Here is a 21,932-nt window from a genome sequence, read left to right on the forward strand (position 1 = left end):
CGTACGGGTGCTCCGGTTTCCTCCCACAGTCCAAATACATGCAGATTAGGTAGATTGCCCATGATAAATTGCCCTTAGTGACCAAAAAGGCGAGGAGGGGTTATTGGGTAACGGGGATAGGGTGGAAGTGGGGGTTTCAGTGAGTCGGTGCAAACCCAATGGGCCGAATTACCTCCTTCTGCATTGTCTGTTCTATGTTCCAGGCCCACAGCAATGTGGCTGACTCTTAAATAACCTCTCAGATTGCCTAGCAAGCCACTCAACCTGTTAGGCAGCAGTAGTTCAAGTAGGCAGCTCACCATCACCTTCTCAAGGACAATTATGGATGGGCTAATGCTGGCCTAGCCAGTGACACCCACACCCCATGAATAAAAAACCGGCAGACAGTGTCAGATGTGCAGTCACATAACATGCATTGCATTTGTGCTAAATCTTTGCTAAATGTGTCTAAGCAGGCGATGGTCATTCCTGAGGATATTCTATAGGTAGCAGAAGATAAAAGTAATATCTAAATGCGGACTGTAATGCTTTGGATTTCATACTAAGGACCTTGAGGTTCCCTTGTTACCAAGTTATAGTTTTGTATATTACTTACCCATTGGTTACCGATATAATTATCAATAATTTATAATTACTTTTCACAAAAACAATCAGTATTTTCAAATGTCAAAGACAGGCTAGAATTTCAAGAGTTCGGGGGAATATTGATCCCGGTTTCTAAAAGGTCACACAAGGAGTAGCATCAAAGCATAATGAGTTAATCAAACCTAAAGCCTGTAGAATGGGCATGTCCTATTCCTCCGTAATTTTCAAAGAGTCAGAGTTCACAGCATCTTAGAGACATCTGTATGATGGGCACTTTTGAAAGGTAAGTCCACCTCATGCACCTCCCCCTCACCCACCTCCTATGGACATTCATGCCCCTATGTCAAGGTATGCCATCTCCATCTACTCCCCATGATCACTCATTCCCCCCATACTAAGGTAATTCTAAACAATCCCAATGGACCCTCATGCTCCCCCAGGCCAAGATATATCCTCGCTCTTTATGGGCCTCATGCCGCTCAGGGCAAGCTATAGGACTTCCATTGCCTTTTATGTGCTATAATCTGGATAGGAGCAATAGGACGATGTAAAAAAAAAAGCTTTTTTAAAAAAATCACTCATTGATAACTTTCCACATCAGAGAAAAATGTTTTCCTGGAGGCCAATGAAACTTTGGACTAAAACAGAAAACATAGTGAAAGCTTAAATCAAGAGTAAAGTATTTCAGATGCTGGGTGTCTGAAATAAAAACAGAAAATGCTGAAAACGCTCGGGAGGTCTGGCGGCATGCTACCAGATCTGCTGAGTATTTCCAGTCTTCTGTTTTCATTTAAGAATGTTTAGTCAGTCCTTGATTTGGAAGAGTTACGTTTACCATATAAAAAAATATTTCAAATTCATCACCTGCACTATTTGATCAGTGCTTAGTAGTCTTTTCCGGAGGAACTCAGTAATTCTGGTACTGTTCCCCGAGGGCTGTCCATCCTTTGTTACCTCAGCCAGGTAGCCGTTCTGCACCTGAGCTTGTACCATCCTTAATCAACAGCAGCTAACACATTAGAGCATCAACCAAATGTTGAACATTCCAGGCCTGTTACCAAACTCTACAGTGGGCTATCTATCAAAGAACCAAGCCAATACTGCATTGCATCAAACCGTATTCAGTTCTGTCATGCTTGTGTTTATTTGGATTCGGGATGATGTGTTAAGTCTAGGAATGAGCACTTTGTTGAAATATGACAGAACATATGTCAACAGCGAAGGTTGACTCCTTTATATTGCCTTGAGAATGTATGAGTATACGAACATAACCAAAGGACTTTCAGTGTGATGCTTTTGGTGATGCGTCACCTGGCAAAGTTGGAACTGTACAGCTAAACAATTGAGGGCAATTTGAAAAAAATAATTATTTATCTGCATCTTATTTATCTGCATCATACAAGCCAAGTACTTGTATAAACCAATGTCATACACACCATTTTACTTACACCAGTTACAATTATTCTACACTAATGAGGGGAAACTGCAGATTCTTCATATTCTATATTATGATCACATTTTTCTGTGGGTGGAATTTGCAAAAATAACATTTTCCACAAATTACTTTGGGCGATAATAATGGTTTGAAGAGCAGTAAATTTTCTTCATGGGCCTTGTGGGGATGAAAGTGTTCCAGTAGATGTTTGGCAGAATTTCACGTTACTGAGCTGGAGTTGTTATCAAACTGATAAGAGTCGGAGAAAACATCAACCTTTTGTGGTTGCGAGATAGCCAGCATTGTGACATATATTGACAATATTCACTTTGTTCCACGGCCATGAGTTTCACTGAACAGTCCATTAGAAAGTACAAACCTTTTTGCACAAAGGTAAAGCATTCAAATACATAGCATCATGGGAGCAGTTTCCTTACGGAAGATGAGAATAGTTAAAGAGGGGAATCACAGGCTGGATAAATTTGATGCAAAATAAAACAAAGGGAATGGACAAAAGAGGACGACAAAAGATTTTGGTTCTCCCCAAATGTGCGCCTCGCTTTTGGGGACTTCCAATTTGAAGAGTATTTATCGCAAGGAGGGTCTGAGTCAGTGAAAAGAGCAAACGGTACATTAAAAAGAAAACCACTTTGAAATTGGTTGCTGTGCAGAGTAATTTTACAAGGGTAGTGCCTGGGGTGAAAGGGTAGAGAGAATATTCACAGCAGTCTTTTCTTCAGTACTGCAAAGATCATGTATGATTCCCAGAAAGAACAACTCTATGGGAATGAGTGAAACATATGGAACAGTTTCCTCTGCACAGATGGCATTGCCAGCCTTCCCTCTGATTTCAGCTTCCTTTTCTCAGACTCACTACAAATGCCACTCAGGATGCGCTGTGCTTTTAATGGTAGATGTGCACTTTTACGACTGGCAGCTGTCACTTGTGGTTGCGTTTATAAATGTGTCTTCCAAAATCACATTCATGAATTATCGACAACAATACTGACTTCAAAGTGGCTGGGAGAAAATAACAAGTGGAGGTAATCATTTGAGCCAGTTATCAATGTACAACAACACAGGTCCAATGACTTTTAATGATGCTGGAAGCAAGGCACAACTTAGATATCTTGTTTTGGCGAGTTGTAAGAAGCATTTTTTTGTCAGATGTAATGACCTTTAGTTTAATAAATAAAAATTGTGAACTATACTATAATATAAACATTCATATGCTACATGCAAAGTCATATAATTTAAAGTAATAATTTATATATTCACATAGAAAGAAGAAAAGGGGGTGGAGACAGGGAATCAGGATTTGCCTAGTTTTCTGGATAATGCACAGAGGCAGGAGGTGTCTATCCTGATCCACCTCCAGCCGACATACTTATTGTTCTCTGTGCTCAGTGCCCTGACATAGGTCTGGCTGGTTTTACATTGGGAATTCCAGTGTTTGTCATCGATGCCCCTGCATCCGTTCTTGACTGGTTTGGCCTCTCTGCAACGCGTCTCGTAAAAATATTGTTTGATGGCAGAGTTGCCCGTTTTAATCTCTCCCAGGACGGTCACCTGCTTCCCCCGGATGTCGATCGCCGCTGTTTTATCCGTCACCCAGCGGCTCTCGCTGTCACACACGGAGTACTCGCCACGGTGGCCCCTCCGGTCTGCATACCGCTTTCGCCTGGCTGTTCTATTGTCCATCTCCAAACTCTCTGCAAAATCCTCGATTAAATACAAAGGAGGCGGCTGTAAAGGAAGCCGATCGCTCAGCAGCACTCGGGGCGAGTGGTAACGCTTCTTCTGCCTCAGTAACTCGGCATCGACCAACACGATTGGCTGGAAGTCAGATATTGTATTTCCCAGCGAGTTTGTATTCCTGTGGGTGTCATCCTTCTGCTTGGTGTCCTGGTACTTCTCCTTCACCTCTTCGCTCTGCTTGGTGAGTCGGCCTTTCAAGATGTCCGCCTGGAGGATTTTGATGATGATCGAGTTCACGGAGTCCTCGGAAGAACCTCTTTTGTCCATAGTTGTAGCCTGGATGCCACCAAGATAAGTGAGAAGCATGCCGTAAAACAGGACAGACATTACTTTGTTCACCTGTAAAAGCTGAAGAAAAGCAGACAGGAGGTCAATTCAGGTCCATTCAGAGACAAATATAGATCACTAGTCTTACAGAACAGTTATTGCATGGCAGCACAGAAGAAATCCCACACCTCCCACCACTTCAAAAATTCTATGCCTTTAGGTTCTTCTCACAATTGGACTCAATGTTCAAAACTTCATTGTTCAAATCCCCTCAATGCTACAACATGTCCATTTCAGTCTGAGGTTTTCTAACATAGTTGTGCTTCTTTTGGGTAACCAAATAAACTAAATCAACAAATTGCGAGATAAATGAAAAGACAACCCCTTTAAGGGATACTGCATCTAAGCAAACAGAATCTCAAAGGAAATTTAAAACATCAAATCAAATATAATTAAAGTGGTCGAAAAAACACTCAAGTCTCCGTGGTGCCCACAGGATGGCCTTGATCGCACGGGCAGACACAGCGTGCTCCCTTTCCGGTGACACATGCCAATGAACATAACGGTGGAAGAGAGGCTGAATGTTGGGGCTGATGACCCCCTCAGCCGTCAGCTGCCTGGACCTACATGTATCAATGCTGTGTTTGTGCAGTCCAGCATTTAAACATTATTCACATTTCATCAACACGATCATATTTTTGAACGCCAAGGGAAATACAGTGGTCTAATACTGAGGTCACGTGAACTCATGATGCACATGATCTACATTTTTTTTTATATGAACTTATGCAAAATCAACACATTTCTACTTTTCAATTTAATTCTTCGCCTAACTTGAGACATAGTGATTTTAACAGGAACATAAATTATAATTTGTCCCCTGATCATGGCACAAATCCTAACCCACATGTATAAATTGCAGCATATCAATCTTTGTGCACCGATTCCATGGTCAAGGCTTCCTAGATCATAACACTATCTTGGTGATTCTCTGAATCTTACTTCTCATTGGTGCGCAAGGGCAAAGAATTTGTCCTGATAATTAGAGTGTCAAATGTTTTGAATTAACTTTGAACTTCAGCCGTTTTCGCAGAATGCATTCAATTACAAATGACATCAAGACAGAGGTGGAGGAAGGGCAAGGGAGTATGGTATCCAATCGAGAAAGGGATTAATTGTTGCTGATTTATCTGATTTCCTCCCATGTTTACACTAGGTGTGGGAAGGTGTTGGCCAAGTGTTGTCAACCCTCCAGGCCTGCCCTGGAGTCAGGAAACAAATATCAATGCTTTGGATACTGCAGCAAGCAACCCAGCAGAAAAATCATTGGGGCATTAAAAAATCATTTTTCATTTCTGTCAGAACACTTTAGTTTATATCAGAGATGGGGGCAGTGGCTATTCGGCTGGATGGGGCAGATGAGAGTGGGAGATCAAACGATGAAATCTCCATGATGCATACATAATTGTATAAAACATTTTTTTCACAAAACTCGGGGTTGAATTTTTAATCCAGTCAAACTTCACACTGCAAATTATTTCTGGAGCATCAATGCTCAACATATTTTCATATTGCAATGGTTCTCTTCATGCCCATTATGTGTCTACTACTTATGCAATAATACGACCAAATCTAAATATCAACTTACACAAAGCCAATGATTTGTGAGGGTGATTCTCCTTCCTCCTTCACCTGAGGAAGGAGCTGCGCTCCGAAAGCTCGTGTTGGAAACAAACCTGTTGGACTTACCACAAAATGGACAATGCCTAATGCAGAAACAGGCACTCTCTCGCATTTCCGTATTATGGGCGAGATTCTCTGGCCTTCCAGCCACGTGTTCCACGGCGGCGGAAGGTGGCAGCCATTCGCCGGTGGCAGCATTCTCTGCCCCCTCCGCTGTCGATGGGATTTTCCTTTGAAGCCACCCCACGCCGCCGGGAAAATTGTGGGCAGGGCTGAGCTGCCGGCGGGCCCAGGGAATCCTATCACCAGCGAATGGTAAGAGAATTCCAGCCTTTACGTTTTCACATGTCTAAGCAATACAGAATGCTTCCTGAAGTTAGCAATTAGTTTTCAGGAAGGCTAGTTCTGTGTATCTTATTCGGAGGCCGTTCTCACTGTTGGGTCATTCAGTCTTCCAGTCCCGCCGACAGCGAATCCTGCCGCAGCTTTCTCAAAGGTAGTTGGGAGGGGGGGGATGGGACAGGGTGCAGAGAATGGGAAACATCGCGGACAGCGGCGGGATCCCCAATGGCGGGCGGCCTCCGCTGCAGTGAAACAGGCATCAGGGGGGCCAGAGGCTCTCGCCCATTATTATTATGGTTCTTTTTCAATTTTTTTGAATAAATCTACTGTGTAAACCTCCCTGCAGCCACACCACCCTCTGCCCCTTTTTGATCCTGCTGAACGCAGACCTGTTTGATCAAGCTTTTTGTGGCCCCTCCTAACTTTCCAGCTCAGGGGTCTAACTTTTTTTCCAGTTCTGTAAAACAGCTTGGGAGGTATAAATGCACACTCCCATTGCAATTTATTCTTGCTGCGCTTGATCAACTGCCTTTCCAACACTTGCAGAAAACACTACTCTCAATTTAGGAGGTGCATGAAAGTGTTTGTTTCTTGCTCGTGATGCAAGGCCCATCTTGCTTCAACTCCCTTAAAGTAATTCCAAAGTAGTACCTGCGATGAGTAATTCAGCAAGGTTGGGGTGGGGGGTGTATTCAGCGATTTGGAGCTTATCAGGAATGTGGTTATGTCAGTGAGTGAACTCAATTTGCGGTTGGTGCAATTTTCTGCTCATTAAGAATTAAAAGTTATGCAAGCACATGGCTCAAATGCACTAATCTCAACAGCGGGTTTTCAGGTAAACCAAGAGAACTGAAGTTCAAAGAACATGGAAGTGACATCCGTGGGACAATATTTCCATCCTAAATGTGCCTCTTTCGCCACAAAGTCGACAATGCCTAATGCAGAAACAGGCACTCTATAACATTTCCATATTATGTGGAGATGCCGGCGTTGGACTGGGGTGAGCACAATAAGAAGACTTACAACACCAGGTTAAAGTCCAACAGGTTTGTTTCAAACACTAGCTTTCGGAGCGCGGCTCCTTGATTTCCATATTACTGAGCGCATGTGGTATAATAGGACAAATCCTTTGTAATGTGTGTGGATCATGGAGTAACATGGTGTGAGATCTGCACCTGGCTGAGCCATGCACATCAACTCTGATAAATTTACTGGGACAAGACTTAATTATATCTTTCCTATTAGCTCCTGTTGAGCCATCTGACAGTTATTGATTTAAAGGGTTGCAAGTCTGCCTCAGTTGTGGCCATTAAAGACCAGCTTTTCCTTGATATTCATGGGAAGCAGACTTGAGAGATTTTCTGCACATGCCAGGTGCACCAAAATAAAGAATCTTCCCCTTTGGGCCTTTGTAGGATTTTGACAGACTATCAGGCAAAACACTCAAGATTTTCTCTTTCTGCTGCAGAACTACACTTCAAAGAGGTAAGAAAAAGGGTAGTATTGCAATCTGTTATGCATTCAGATAATTCTGATGTTTTGCATGAAAAAAAGGATGGCACTAATAAAGGAGAAGGCCTCCAGATCTGCCAAAATCAATCATGGTAAGGTTGTCCATCAATACCTTATACCAAGGTAAAGACACCGACTCGAGCAATTTATACCAACATAGCACATCATCAACACCCCGACATAAGTAGCATAGGGTGGCTTGCCTCCTAGTACTCCATCCCAAGGTAACACACTGTAAAGAAATATGTTTGCCAAATATCCCTGTATGTGTGCGTGTGTGAGACTAATTTTATTAAGCTGAAAACAGACTACAAAGTTAAAAACATCAAGAGTGTCGGTATGAAAGGAAGCACATGGAAGTGAATGAGATACCATGGAGCAGCAAGAAAAAGGAATTTGTTTTAGAGGATAAGGGGTGAATTGAAGTTTAGCTATTGTACCTCAAAAAGAAAATTTACAACCGGCAGAGATCATAAATGAGTAAAGCATGGTATTAACTTTATTTTTATCCAAAAGTAGTCGCCCGAAGAACAACATGAAATACTTAAATCTCTGGGAAATGGAATTACAAAGAAATTTAAGAATAAGAGATTAAACACGAGAGGGAAAAAAACATATTTAAAGAAAGATTGGAAGCTGTGTGGGCAAGAGTGGGCCTTGATACACTAAAGAATGTGCTGTGTTTTGAGAAAGCTGTGAAAGATGCAGTGCGAGTCCCAGCAGCCTCTCAAAGAAAATAGTTTTGACTGCAAAGTTTTGATACAACTCTTGGATTTTGATTAGAGTGAGAGAGATACCCTGAGAAATACTTCCCCTGTAGCAGCAGAGGATGTCTCACAGTAATATTACTGGGATTTTGATCAATTAAAAATCAACAGGGACTGTTGCCTGAAGAGGATTGTTTAGCTCTCAGTTTAACCGAGCCGGAATCTTTTGGAAAATGTTTATCGAACTACTTTTAATTGTGTAAATTTAATCTTATGTTTTAAGGTTTCTTTTCCTTTTGTGAATAAATGTTTTAATTGGCACAGTGGTTAGCACTACTGCCTCACAGGGTATTCTTCCCGTGTTTGCGTGGGTTTTTGCTGGGTGTTCCGATTTCCTCCCCCAGTCCAAAGATGTGCAAGTTAGGTGGATTGGATATGCTAAAATTGTCCCTCGGTGGTGTTACAGGGAAAGGATGGGGATTGGGCCTAGGTTAGGGTGCTCTTTCAGAGGGTCGGTGCAGACCTGATGGGTAAAATGGCCTCCTTCTGCACTGCAGGGATTCTATGATAATATTTAGAATCTACAAAAGTGGTTTTGCAATTCGTGTTCTTGCCTTAAGAACATAAACCTCCTCATAATAAAACACAAGTTGTAGTGATAGCTTGTGCAAGTTTCCTTTTGGTATTTTGGGCAGCCCAGTAATTACCATCTTCCACGTCATAACAAGGTTAACCAGTACTTCAGACTTAACTAATTTTATTAATTTTCCCCGGGATTTTATACCAAGGTTACATACTCACCAAAACTTTTAATAAACTACCAAATCTCCTAGAACCCCATACTAAACTAACATACTGTCATGGGTGTGTATTTATGATATTAGAGGTTTTAAGGACAATTGTTTTAAAGGCACAATTCTGGTTTCAAATCTTTATGTTGAGGTTAAAGGTCTTTTTCAAAATGGTGGTATGGCAGACAATATGATACATTTCAGTGTTTATTCAAAACTTATCAGGCTCATATGTTTACAGCTGCTTGTAATGAGTCATTAAAACTGCAAATGCCTCGAAAGGTATGACCATTGAAGTCTAAAAGGTGTGAAAAATCCTTTTACTTCTGAGGAGACATGACGTAGGAAACGGCTTCGAAGTACTAAAACATAATTAAACTATTTGCCTGGTTATCGGAATTAACACAGCTGTCATTTTGTTTTAAGTTGTGACAAAGATAGGCTGAGAACAGCGCTTTATGTGAAAACCCCCGGAAGAGCTCTGAGAAATAACTTCAGAGAAGGTTCTTGGCCAAGGGCGTAAAGAGGAAGGTATTAAGAAATCAACTGCTATGCTGCCGAAAGAGTCCAGGCAATACTGTAACCTCAGAATTAGTGAGGAATAGGAAACCTTCTCTCCCTCCCAAAGAACTGCTGGCCAACTGAGTTCAAATGTCGAAATAGTCAACTGCAGAAGCCATCACAGCAGTTAAACCAAACCTCAAGTTTCAACCCCTTCACATTGAAAGAAACAATTCAATCAATGGGCCTGTAACAATGGGCCGTTGCAAGTACGCCTCTCTACCCCTGCCAGGGAGATCAGAGAATTTGGCGCTCAGCCAAATATCCACTCACTGCAGCAAGAATGGAGAATCCTGATGGCGTGATAGAGCGGAAAATCAAAGTCAATATCTCACAGAAACTGATTTGAAATGTAATTTTTAAGTATTTTCTTCTCCCTTTAGCTGCATTTTAGTTTCCGCACTTGCATTTCAGTTAATAACATGACCAATTTTACGTAACTAACTTTCAGCAGTAATTTGGAATAAATTAATCTGTACCTCTTTAAGACTAAACCTTGTCATCTGGGTTATTTTTTAAAAATGTAACTACTTATAAAGTAAAAGTGGGCTATATATGTACACAGATTCTTAGCTCACTGGCCACTTTCAGGAAATACATTTTACGTGGTCATGACAATAGCCATCAGTATCCTAGACCATGATCATTAACTTTCTACTGATGTATGGTTACCTGCCAATACCTTGGGTGGAATTTTCTGGCCCCAGCCATTGATCAGTCCTGTCAAAAGTGAATATACGTTTGGCTTTGCTGCCCCATCGCGCATGGTGTATCCCGCCTAGAAACTCCGGTCCTTATCCACCAGGAAATGATTATAGGTGGATAGTCAAAGTGTGCATTCCACAAAAGGGTTTTCAAGCATCCATTTAACATTAACTGCTAACTCATATTAGGTGTGCAGACTACCTTTAAATAAAAAATAAACAGACTTATTGAAAATGTGTCACTGCCCCTTTAAACGCTCCTTTGTATATGGAGCTATAGTTGGCACGCCACCTCACCACCGTCCAATCAAGAATGATGGAAGATTGTGTTTGCTTTAATTTGCATACATGATCTGTTTATTTGACTGTTACAAAGATATGACAGCAGCACAGGCATGTTAAGCCTGAATGGAATGCTCACACATGGTATATGTGTAAGAACCAGGTGATGGATGACCAATTTTAGGAGCCTTGTAAATCAAATAGCCCCAGTCGGAACAAAAGGAAATATTTTCTTCCCAAACGTGTGCAGCAGGTTAGAGCGCTAACACACAGCATCTGTGCTTTGCCTTTGATATAGAAGTCTGGTTTTTAGCTGAATACTCGAGGAAAAGGCTTTTGTCATAACTTGTCCTGAAGTATTTGTTTAACTCTTCCAGTACTGCAGATAGGTTTGCTTGCAAAGAAGTTCGCTCATCACTGGCGAGACATTCCTTGGTTTGCGCACACTTTCAACATTAAAGGGTGACCTGGGGGTCATATCCATTAAGAGGCCACATCAATCTCACAGAACCTCATTGGCTGCTAAACCGATATTTTCAGTCAAAATAGAAACCCTTCTGAGGCAAGTTACTCCCATCTTCAAAATGCAGCGATGAAATAGATAGAAGGAAAAAGGTACGTACTAAGAAAATAACGGGTTGGAACAGTTATAACCAATGTTCCTTTGAATTTTTCTTTTTTAGGGCGGATGGTGGCGAAGTGGTTAGCACTGCTGCCTCACGGCACTGAGGACCCGGGTTTGATCCCTGCCCCTGGACACTGTCCATGTGGAGTTTGTACATTCTCCCCCTGTGTGGGTGGATCTCGCCCCCACAATCCAAAAAGATGTACAGGGTAGGTGAATTGGCCACGCTACATTGCCCCTTAAATGGGACAAAAAGAATTGGTACTCCACATTTATTTATTATTTTAATTTCTTTGTTGTTTCTGGCCTGTTGAGTGATTCATTCAAGATTGCTGCACAGGCACGCTGGTGTGCATCTTAGAGGGAACAATGATTTTAATAGATAGAAGCCATACAACAAACCTTAAAAAACAGGAGTGGGGGGTGACATGTGGTGCAGTAGTTAGCACTGGGACTGCGGCGATGAGGACCTGGGTCACTGTCCGTGTGGAGTTCGTCCCGTGTCTGCGTGGTTTCACCCCCACAACCTAAAGATGTGCAGGTTAGGTGGATTGGCCACGCTAAATTGCCCCTTAATTGCAAAAATAATAATTGGGTACTCTAAATTTTTAAAAAAGGAAGAAAAAAAAACAGACTGAGTACAGGAGAGTAATAGAGCCACTTTTTGCATGATTGATTTTTAAAATTGGAAGTGTGAACATTCCCACACACAGGAAGGCCCATTGCCCACTCTTACCCACCCAGACAATGGTGCCCTCACAAGGGCTGGTAGCACATTGCCCCATTTCTTGGCTTTCCCTCCTGAATCTTTTTTATTGTTGTTATTTCTCTTCTGCACCTAGTGGTGCACAGGGAGCAAGACTTTCATCTGTTTTCATAGCTCATTTTTTTCCCGGGAACAGGTCAGTACTCTGTTGCCAGAGGCTTATAGTTTGAGTGGCACCACTCCACGTCGAGCAGGAGTCTCTCCTGCTCTTACCTTTTGACATTCGCCTGTGCTGGAAGGATTTTACAGGTCGACACTCAAACTGTTGGCCCCGTTATGAATGCACCTTTCTTGGCCATCAAGTCCTGAAGTAGGACTAGGACCCACAGCTCCTGGCTCAGAGGCGGGCATGCTACCCACTGTGCCACAAGACCTCCAATAATCTTTTCATGCTTTTTCTTTGAATCATGATCTTATAGTGTTTTTGAATGCTGTGTGCGCTACTTGCAGCAATGTATTACACTGCAATGGACTCAGGTGAAGACCTTGATGGGGCAACTGGCATAAGAAGACTTGTGGGTCTGTATAACAAAATGCTTTTTGCAATGGGAAACCAATCAGAAAGCCTGTTGCCAACGTCACGGAACATGGAGAAAGCCAGCCCCAACTTGGTACCTAGTTTTGCTCTTTTCTAGCCTGGAAGTAGTGGTCAAGTCCATTCACGTAATTTGTGCGGCCAGACAAGACACAGCATGTGATGGCTGCTGTCGCAGTTTCATTGCTGCATATGGCAGCCAATCAAAGTTTTAGTGTCGCAGTGGGGGCGAGGCTCAGGCTGCAGTGTTACAAGGTCAGCTTTCTGCCATTCAGAGCGCTGCCAATGTGACTCTGGATGCAGTTTGCAAAGGGGATTCCCAAGTCAGACAAGGCACCACCACAGGGGAGTGTCAGTCACTCCATGGAACCCTAATCTGCAGTCCTCTCTCAGGATGACAGCATTCGCCCTCTCACCCCTTTTATTCTGCCAGTGCCCTTACTGGTAGTGTCCACCACGCTCCCCCCCCCCCCCCTCTCAGCAGCCTCCCATCAATCATGCTGCAACGACTGGGGAAGCACTGCATAGAAGCAGCAAGACAGGCAAAATCACAAGGAAGTTGGGCATTCAGGAAATGAACAGAGGTGTTTAGTTGACTTTTTAATGCAATATGGGAAGCTTTGATTCATAAATTGTGTTATGACACCCTAGGTCAGTGTGTGGTCAATTCCAGCCCCACAGGTCCCGGGTCCCAACACAAGTGAATTGACCAATAATTTGGATAAAGTTTCTGAGATCCAATGACCTAGAGGCACCAGATTTGTACGTGTAGCACAAAAACTATTTATTTTAAACATCAATTAAGATAAGACATGCAATACTTATAGAATAACGACCATCTAGTCTACTACTCCCCCATTTTACTGTCCCACACAAGTCAGACACATGCAGAGGGTGGGGAGGGGTAAAAAACTAATAAGAGGATTAATATGAAATGGAAGATGAATGTCTTTGATTTGGTTGTTGAAGTCATTGTAGAAGCAGGCTGTCTTCCCAGGACACAGTGATTGAAACCACAGGTTGGATTGTTAATGAGGATCTTCAGGCAGTAACATTCAGTCAGAACTCCCAGGCTGTAGGATTCCCTGTGGGGAGTCACCTTAACTTGTATTAACCTGGGCCTTCACTCAGAAGGTCCACCTCCGGCCTGTTTTATTCTTACTTGTTTCCAACTCCACCAGAATGACCAACAGCCTTTCTAGGATAAAAACAGAGTTCTTATCTGATTTTTAAAAAGGGTATTTAAACAAATGGTCCTGCCTCTAGCTGCTTCTGGACTAGACTTTCCTGCAGTTCAATCTGGCTCTGCAGAGATTCTTTCCTATGGATCATCAGACAGAATCCATCAGGTGAGAGAGAGAAATCAGAGCTGTAATCCTCCAGCTTCTGATCAAAATGAAACTAAAAGGTAGATGAAACCCTCCTTGCCCTGCAGAACATTCCAGAATGGTCAGTGCCAATCAGCCAATCAGCTACGGCCCGGCAATTTTAAAACAGTTCATTGGCCACCAGCCAAGTCCATCAAAAGGTGTGTCAGCACTGATTCCAGACCAATCACAAAATGCTTGCGTTTCCCATTTTAAAATTAAAGGTGCAGTTCATCTTAAAGGCATATGTCCCATTAATTGTCCAGGTACAAAAAAATAAAATAACAGAATTAAAAAGGGAAAAACAAGGGACAGACAGGGGTTAACTCGGGGATCCTTACAATTGATCCTGGAATATTTACTTTGTGGTGGTTTTTAGATTTTTATTGTGGCCAAGCAGTCGCAGTGATCATCAATGACAGAGGGAAAATAAATTGTGGGACTATTGGCAAATGGGGAATTGGAGTTGTGTTACCTAGAATTCCTAGACCATGCCAGTAAAAGTGAGAGCACAGCACCAGGTGAAGGGCTGAAGTTGTGACAGGGAAATATGTGAATAGGTTCTGGAACTTCACAGATGCTTGACTGCCTAATTGAGTGGGAACTTTGACAATTTTGGAGGAAGTAAGTTTGATCTTCAAATCAGAGTTCTGATACATCAGATCAGCAATGAATGCCAACACAGATGAGGACCAAGATGATGGCAAGTAATATCACCAGCATAAACCGAAGCAGCAACAGTCTGCTCCTCACAGACCTGCAGCTCCACAGGCAGGGAAAAATCTGAAGAATGAGGCCACGAGTCTAACACGGGTTGCAGTGGATGAGTTCCTCAAAATGGTGGAACACAAGTGTCTCAGGAGGCTCTGGACCTGGTGCCAGATGGTATCAGTCATTTGCTTCCTGTTGGAACCAGACCCTTTGCCATCAAGCCCTGGCCAGTCTGCTTTGCTAGTGGCTGTAAAAATCACCACTGCCCTCAAATTCTTGCTTCCGATACTTCCCAGGGTTCTGCTGCGAGTTATTTACAGGATCTCGCAGCGAATGACTGATGAATGAGCAAGACAGGTGACTGTTGGCGTGATGATGTCAGGCAGATTGAGCAGGCACTTGGGTTAGACGCTCTAACTGGCTTCCCACAGGTGCTGGGTGTGGTACTGGATGCGCGACAATGCAGAATCGCCAAACAGAAACTTATTGCCAAGTTCCGCACACGAGTACGGCCTCAACCGGGAACTTGGATTCATGTCGCATTACATTCAACCCCTCCCACCATCTGGCCTGGGCTTGCAAAATCCTACCAACTGTCCTGCCTTGACACAATTCATACCTCTTTAATCTGGGATTACCCCTCTCCCTGGATCTGTAAAGACTTAATTACCTGCAAATGCTCGCATTCAAAGCATTGTCTTGATCTTTGACTTCGTCTATATATGTTTATGGAACTTACCTCTTCATTCACCCGAGGAAGGAGCAGTGCTCCGAAAGCTAGTGATTTGAAACAAACCTGTTGGACTTTAACATGGTGTTGTAAGACTTCTTACTGTGGTACTTAAGGCAGCTTCAGATCATTCAGGAGTTTTCATCAGTGCAAGGGCACTCCATCAACATCCAGCTGATGTACATCCTCAAAAAGATGTTTCTGGAAGGTGTACAAGATTCCCAGGCAGCTGCCATGATGCCATCAACTGAGTCAGTCCACCTTCCCTGATCAGTTCACACCTCAAAGCAGACTTACCGACTGGCTGCTCGGAGAGAAGAGATGGCCACTTAAAACATGGCTGATGACAGCCATGAGGAACCAACTAATGAGGCTTGGGAGAAAACGAGGAAGAAAGACTCGTATTTATTTAGTATTTTTCACAATCACTGGGTGTCTCAAAGTGATTTTCAGTGACTGAAGTACTTTTTGAAATACAGTCGCTGTGGTGATGTGGGAAACACGTGATTCAGTTTGTGCTCAACACGTTCTCCCAAACAACAATGCAACAATGACCGGTTTATTTGTTTTGATGTTGATTGAGGGACAAATTTGGCTCTCCTTTGCCAAGAGCTACAAGTTTTTTTTTCCTATTTTCTCGCAATCCTCATTGGTTGGGTTCCTCATGGGTGTCATTAATTACTTTCTAAGTGGGTCTTTCTTGCCATGACATCCAGCTGAGCAGACAGATATGGCTGTGGTTTAACGTCTCACCCCAAAAAAAGCAATACCTCCAATAATGCAGTGCTTCCTCACTGCTGCACTGGAATGTCAGTCTTTTTTTTTGAGCTCAGGCCCTGGAGTGGGACTTGAACCTGGAATTAGTGCGGTTTGGAAGCTAGGGTGGCCATCAACTGAGCCACAGCTATTACTCAAATTCCATACGCTAATGAGCAATACAATGAAAGCCACATGCCAACCAGATGTGTGACTGACCAAACCACTATCGAACTGAAGAAGTGCTGTGAAGCAACAGTGTTAACCACTGTGCTACCGTGCCACCCACCAGCTGTAAATGAATCTAGAAGCATCCTTCAGTATACACCAGGGTGGATAGAGTGTGCTACTAACTGCACAACATTGCACAGCAGTGAGATTTGGACTCGGCGGAGGAACAAAGCAGGGAACACTAAGCTTCTTCACACAATTCTAAGAGGAGGAAGAGGCAGAACACAATATGGTCCATGCACCAGCAGTATTATCGTGGGGTTCGCTTCGGCCTCACCGGTCCATCCAGGAATGTCAGGCTCAAAAAACACTCTCACCACCACTTCCCACAATATAAAGCAGTCCTGTCAATAGCCAAGTGTGCTGTTCACAGCCCCCAAGTGACCAGTGTCAATTCTTTCTTCACCTTTCCTCACAAGTGAAAAGGTAACTTTTCAGCCAGCAATCAAAGCTGTGCACCAGAAGAATTTGGTGGAAAGAAAGATATTTATATTTCTCAAAACTGAAACAGAAACTTAGCAATCTAACGCTGTAGCACACCCATATGTAAAACAAATATTTTTCTGTTCCCAGCACCTCTATGAGGTTCAAACCTTGTGGCTTCATCAAAGTGAGAGATGGGCTGTTCAGATCCTTGCACTGACCATTGTGGTTCTCTAGGCCGATTTGCTCTGGACTTTGGCCTGAAAGACCCACCCCACCTGCACCTGTACTGGGGAAGACTGAGCCATTGGAGCATTAGGCAGAATGTGGGTTACTGGCTGATGATAGCATATCAGCCATTGTATTTGTGATGCAGTTATTACTGTGAAGCTATTTGTGAATGTCAGCATGCATTCATGTATTAGCTGTGTTTTGTGGTCCATGCTGATGGCCACTCTTTTGCGGGTGAATATAGCATCAGAGGCCTGATATATCATCTCTTGTGCTTTATACAAAGGCCTCCAACCTCTCTGCAAGTGTGTACATTGAACATTCTATGCTGCTGCTCCAGGTGTACTCTGTCTGTCAATGAACCCCGAGATACAGCATCCAAGTCCAGCTGAGCAGAGCTTGTAGTGTCCCTCAGCCTCAGACTCTCCATAGTTGGCTCAGTCTCCACCATATGTAATTGCTCACCTGTGATATGTAATAATAAAAATCTTTCTTATTGTCACAAGTAAGCTTACATTAACACTGCAATGAAGTAACTGTGAAAATACTCCAGTTGCCACACTCCGGCGCCTGTTCGGGTACACAGAGGGAAAATTCAGAATGTCCAATGCATCTAACAAGTATGTCTTTTGGGATTTGTGGGAGGAAACCAGAGCACCCGGAGAAAACCCAGGCAAACACAGGGAGAACGTGCATACTCCGCACAGACAGTGACCCAAGCGGGAATCAAACCTGGGACCCTGGCGCTGTGAAGCTACACTGCTAACCACTGTGTTATCGTGCCATCCACCAGCTGTGAGCCACCAGCTGAAAATCCAAAATCTGCCTGACCTGTCCCACTGAAGTAATCTTGGACATGGTGCCATGGTGGCACAGTGGTTAATACTGCTGCCTCACAGCGCCAGGGAGCCGGTTTCAATTCAGGTCTTGGTGAATGTTTGTGAGAAGTATGCACTTTCTCCCTGTGTCTGCATGAGTTTCTGCCAGGTGTTTCTCCCACAGTCCAACGATGTGAAGGTTAGTCAGATTGGCTGTGCTAAATTGCCCGTTAGTGTATGAAAATGTGCAGGTTAGGTTGGGTTATGGGGTTAGGGTTGGATGGGGCGGGAGAGTGGGTTTGGATTGGATGCTCTTTCAGAGGGTTAGTACTGACTTGGTGGGCGGAATGTCCTCCCTCTGCACTGTAGGAATTCTATGGCTGAATGATCTGCATGTGTCCTGTGATGATGCTCTTGCAGAATGAGTGACCCCCTCTGAGAAGTTGTCACCGTTCTCTTGCATTGTCTCTTGTGAGATGTATGAAGGCCCTCTGGCAGATTAAAGACATGAATTAAAACTGTCAGTGAAACAATGTTTACAGTGCTCATTATGCACATACCATAGTAACTCACTGCTGACATCAAGTCAACGTGAATGAGTGCTATACATCTTATGGCTGCCCTGATATTTAACTCAGGTAGCTGGGCCCCAATCGTCCCATCTCCTCCTTTATTTTTTTCAGCAGCTTCTCCTGCTCTCTATGGCCTTGGTTCATTCTCCAGGTCATGCTGCCTTTCAAGGAGCATGCCGCCTAGCTCATTTATGCCTGGGAGCAACTAGTTTGTGCAGATGCCCTGAAGACAACATAAAGTCACCCAGCCTCCGGCACACCACTTTCTGTCAACTTTGTAAACTTGAAATAACAATAGAAAATGCCAAATACTTGAAAAAAAAAAGTAACAACGGCCAGAAGGATTCATCAAGCAACTAACATGTAAGTAGCTGCTGATCCTTTTATATATTATCAGTGGCGGAACAGTGCAAGATCGGCTGAAGTGTTCAATTCCAAAATGGCACTACTGGTGTCAAGTCACTGCTGCATGCTCATCGACAATGCGCTACATAGTTCCAGCAGACATTCAATTCGTTCGCTGTTTGCACATCAACCCCAAACCAATACGGCACCTGATGCAATTTCAAGCCTACTGCGGATTTCATTTAGAGCTAGGATTCCATTTAGAATGGGTGAATTTAATTATCCAAAAATGACTACAGCAAGAATAATGCAAGTGACAACAAGAGAAGGTGTTTACACAGTGCACACAGGATTTATTGTGAGATTGTTATTTAGTCTAAGGATGGCAACAGTAATGTATTTAGTTCCAGGAGATAACTAGTGCAACTAGGCAAAAGTATCAGTTGGGAATATCTAGAAAACAACAATTTCTCCTTGATAAAGGACAAAACGCAAGGATAAAGAACCATTTACTGAAAGAAGGTGAAGTTCAATGAGAAGGAAAAACCAAGGTAAATTAGGAAGATCAGTTTAGCAGCAAACTGGGTACAAACAATGAGAAACATTCAACCAATAGTTGATTAGATGATGACTATATCCATGCAACAAAACTGTGGTGCAGTAAAACCTGGTGCTTCTTGGAGAACTTGTGTAATTAAAATTAAAAGAGTCTTGAGGAGGGAGGCATATGAAAAATCTAAAGCAAATAATACAAAATAAATCAAGCAGAATTTAGAAAATGTTACAGGGAAAGAAAAAAAAAGATTCAAAAGACAGACCGAGGTATCACAAATACCATTAGGTAACACAATGGAAAATAGTAAAGAATTTTATAAACATGTGAAATAATTGAAGGATGGGGTCATTCAAGATGAAACAGAGTATCGATTTTTGGAACATGAAAATATCAATAATACAAACGCTGTTACCCCCATCTAACCTTTGGACACTAAGGGCAATTTAGCATGGCCAATCCACCTAACCTGTACATTTTTGGAGTGTGGGAGGAAACACGAGAACCCAGCGAAAACCCACATAGACACAGGGAGAACCTCGTAGCTCCACACAGGCAGTCACCCAAGGTTGGAATCGAACCTGAGTCCCTGGAGCTATGTGGCAGCAGTGCTAAACACTGTAATATTGGTGAAACTCAAACTAGAAGAGGCAGCATTTACTGATAGAATGCATCTGGGTTGCTGAGGAAAATGCGAGGAAATAGGATAGGTTGTGACCACAATAATCTTTACACATCTTTGAATATACCAGAGCACTGTCAATGTAACACTTCTGTTCAAGAAGGAGAAAACTGATAAACTAGATAATTTCAGAACAGCCAGCCTTATGTTAACACATGCTATGATTCCAGAGGTCAAAAAACGATAGAAAACTGATATCTACTCAGAAAGACATACATTAATGAAAGACAGCCAACATATATTTTGAAAAATTACGTAATGTCTGGTAAGTTTAATAAAGCTCTTTGAGTAAATACTGGCGTGTACTTGTATAATAATATTAAAGGAATGCCATGGACTAATTACAAGGATTTTCAAAAGGTCTTCGATATGATGCCATATAGGTGATGCTTTGGTAAAATTAAGGTTCATGGTATCATAGAATTTATAGAATTTACAGTGCAGAAGGAGGCCATTCAGCCCATCGAGTCTACACCGGGCCCTGAAAGAGCACCCTACCCAAACCCACACCTCCACCCTATATTTATATATATATATATATATTATATATATACTGCTTGTATATCAAAGGAATGAGGCAAGGTGGGCAAGCCAATGGTTTGAGGACAGTAAACAGAGTAATGGTTAATGAATGTTTTAGAGTTCGGAAGAATACACAATAATCCCCTTGCCACTGGTCAATATGAGGGACACATTACCGTGGGCAGCATGGTAGCATGGTGGTTAGCGTAAATGCTTCACAGCTCCAGGGTCCCAGCTTCGGTTCCCGGCTGGGTCACTGTCTGTGCGGAGTCTGCACGTCCTCCTCGTGTGTGCGTGGGTTTCCTCCGGGTGCTCCGGTTTCCTCCCACAGTCCAAAGATGTGCGGGTTAGTTGCCCTTAGTGTCCTAAAAAGTAAGGTTAAGGGGGGGGTTGTTTGGGTTACGGGTATAGGGTGGATACGTGGGTTTGAGTAGGGTGATCATTGCTCGGCACAACATCGAGGGCCGAAGGGCCTGTCCTGTGCTGTACTGTTCTATGTTCTATTACTCTGGGATCTAGGTTCAGGAGTAGGGTGCAATGTTAACATTTCTACATGATGTAAAAATGGAGAGTGGGGTTACCTATGAAGAAGCCAGTTTGTTATTTCGGGAAGACAGAAAAATTGGGCAGGAGGAATTTAGTGCGCAACAATGTAAAACCTTGCACTTTGAGCAAACAAATGAGAGAAGATACGCACAAAATGATAAAATGAGTAGCAAAATGGAGGCATTTGGATATTCAAATACACAAATCTTGAAAAGTAAAATGGCAAATTGAGAAAGCGGTTTAAAAAAAAGAGCATATGGATTTCCAGGTCTTATAAATAGGTGGGACAGATTATAAAAATAAAGAAATTATGCTGGAAGAGCTGGATAATGCTAAACCACGACGCGGTGGCACAGTGCCACACAGCGCCAGGGATCCAGGTTTGATTTGGCCTTGGGTGACTGTGTGGAGTTTGCACTTTCTCCCCCTGTGCGTGGGCTTCCTTTGGTTACCTCCCACAGTCCAAAGAAGGATTGGCCGTGTCAAGTTGCCCATTAGCATTCAAAAATGTGCCGGTTAAAGGGCGGCACGGTGCTGCGGTGGTTAACACTGCTGCCTCATGGTGCTGAGGACCCGGATTCAATCTCATCCTCGGGTCACTGTCCAGGTGAAGCTTGTACATTCTCCCATGTCTGCATGGGTCTCACCCCCACAACCCAAAGATGTGCAGGCCAGGTGGATTGGCCACGCTAAATTGCCTCTTAATCGAAAATTTCCTTAAAAAAATGTGAAGGTTAGGTGGGGTTATGGGGATGAGGAGTCAGCCGAGGGAGAAATAGAAATATAGAGAACTTATTGTCACAAATAGGCTTCAATGAAGTTACTGTGAAAAGCCCCTAGTCGCCATATTCCGATGCCTGTTCGGGGAGGGCGGTTCGGGAATTGAACCCGC

The 21,932-nt window shown here is 43.0% G+C and overlaps 1 protein-coding gene across 3 annotated transcripts in view; it reads right to left on the bottom strand.

Annotated features, from left to right (window-relative positions):
- Positions 1 to 314: 314 nt before the first annotated feature.
- ntf3 (neurotrophin 3) overlaps positions 315 to 21,932 on the bottom strand; it is a 47,909-nt gene continuing 26,291 nt past the window's right edge. For all 3 annotated transcript variants that reach the window (XM_038811200.1, XM_038811201.1, XM_038811202.1), the window contains exon 2: positions 315 to 4,126. In XM_038811200.1, the coding sequence (XP_038667128.1) occupies positions 3,332 to 4,126 (795 nt within the window). In that variant the 3' untranslated portion in view covers positions 315 to 3,331. The remainder of the gene's footprint in view (positions 4,127 to 21,932) is intronic.

The sequence above is a fragment of the Scyliorhinus canicula genome, chromosome 11, assembly GCF_902713615.1.
Source record: "Scyliorhinus canicula chromosome 11, sScyCan1.1, whole genome shotgun sequence".
Taxonomy (NCBI): domain Eukaryota; kingdom Metazoa; phylum Chordata; class Chondrichthyes; order Carcharhiniformes; family Scyliorhinidae; genus Scyliorhinus; species Scyliorhinus canicula.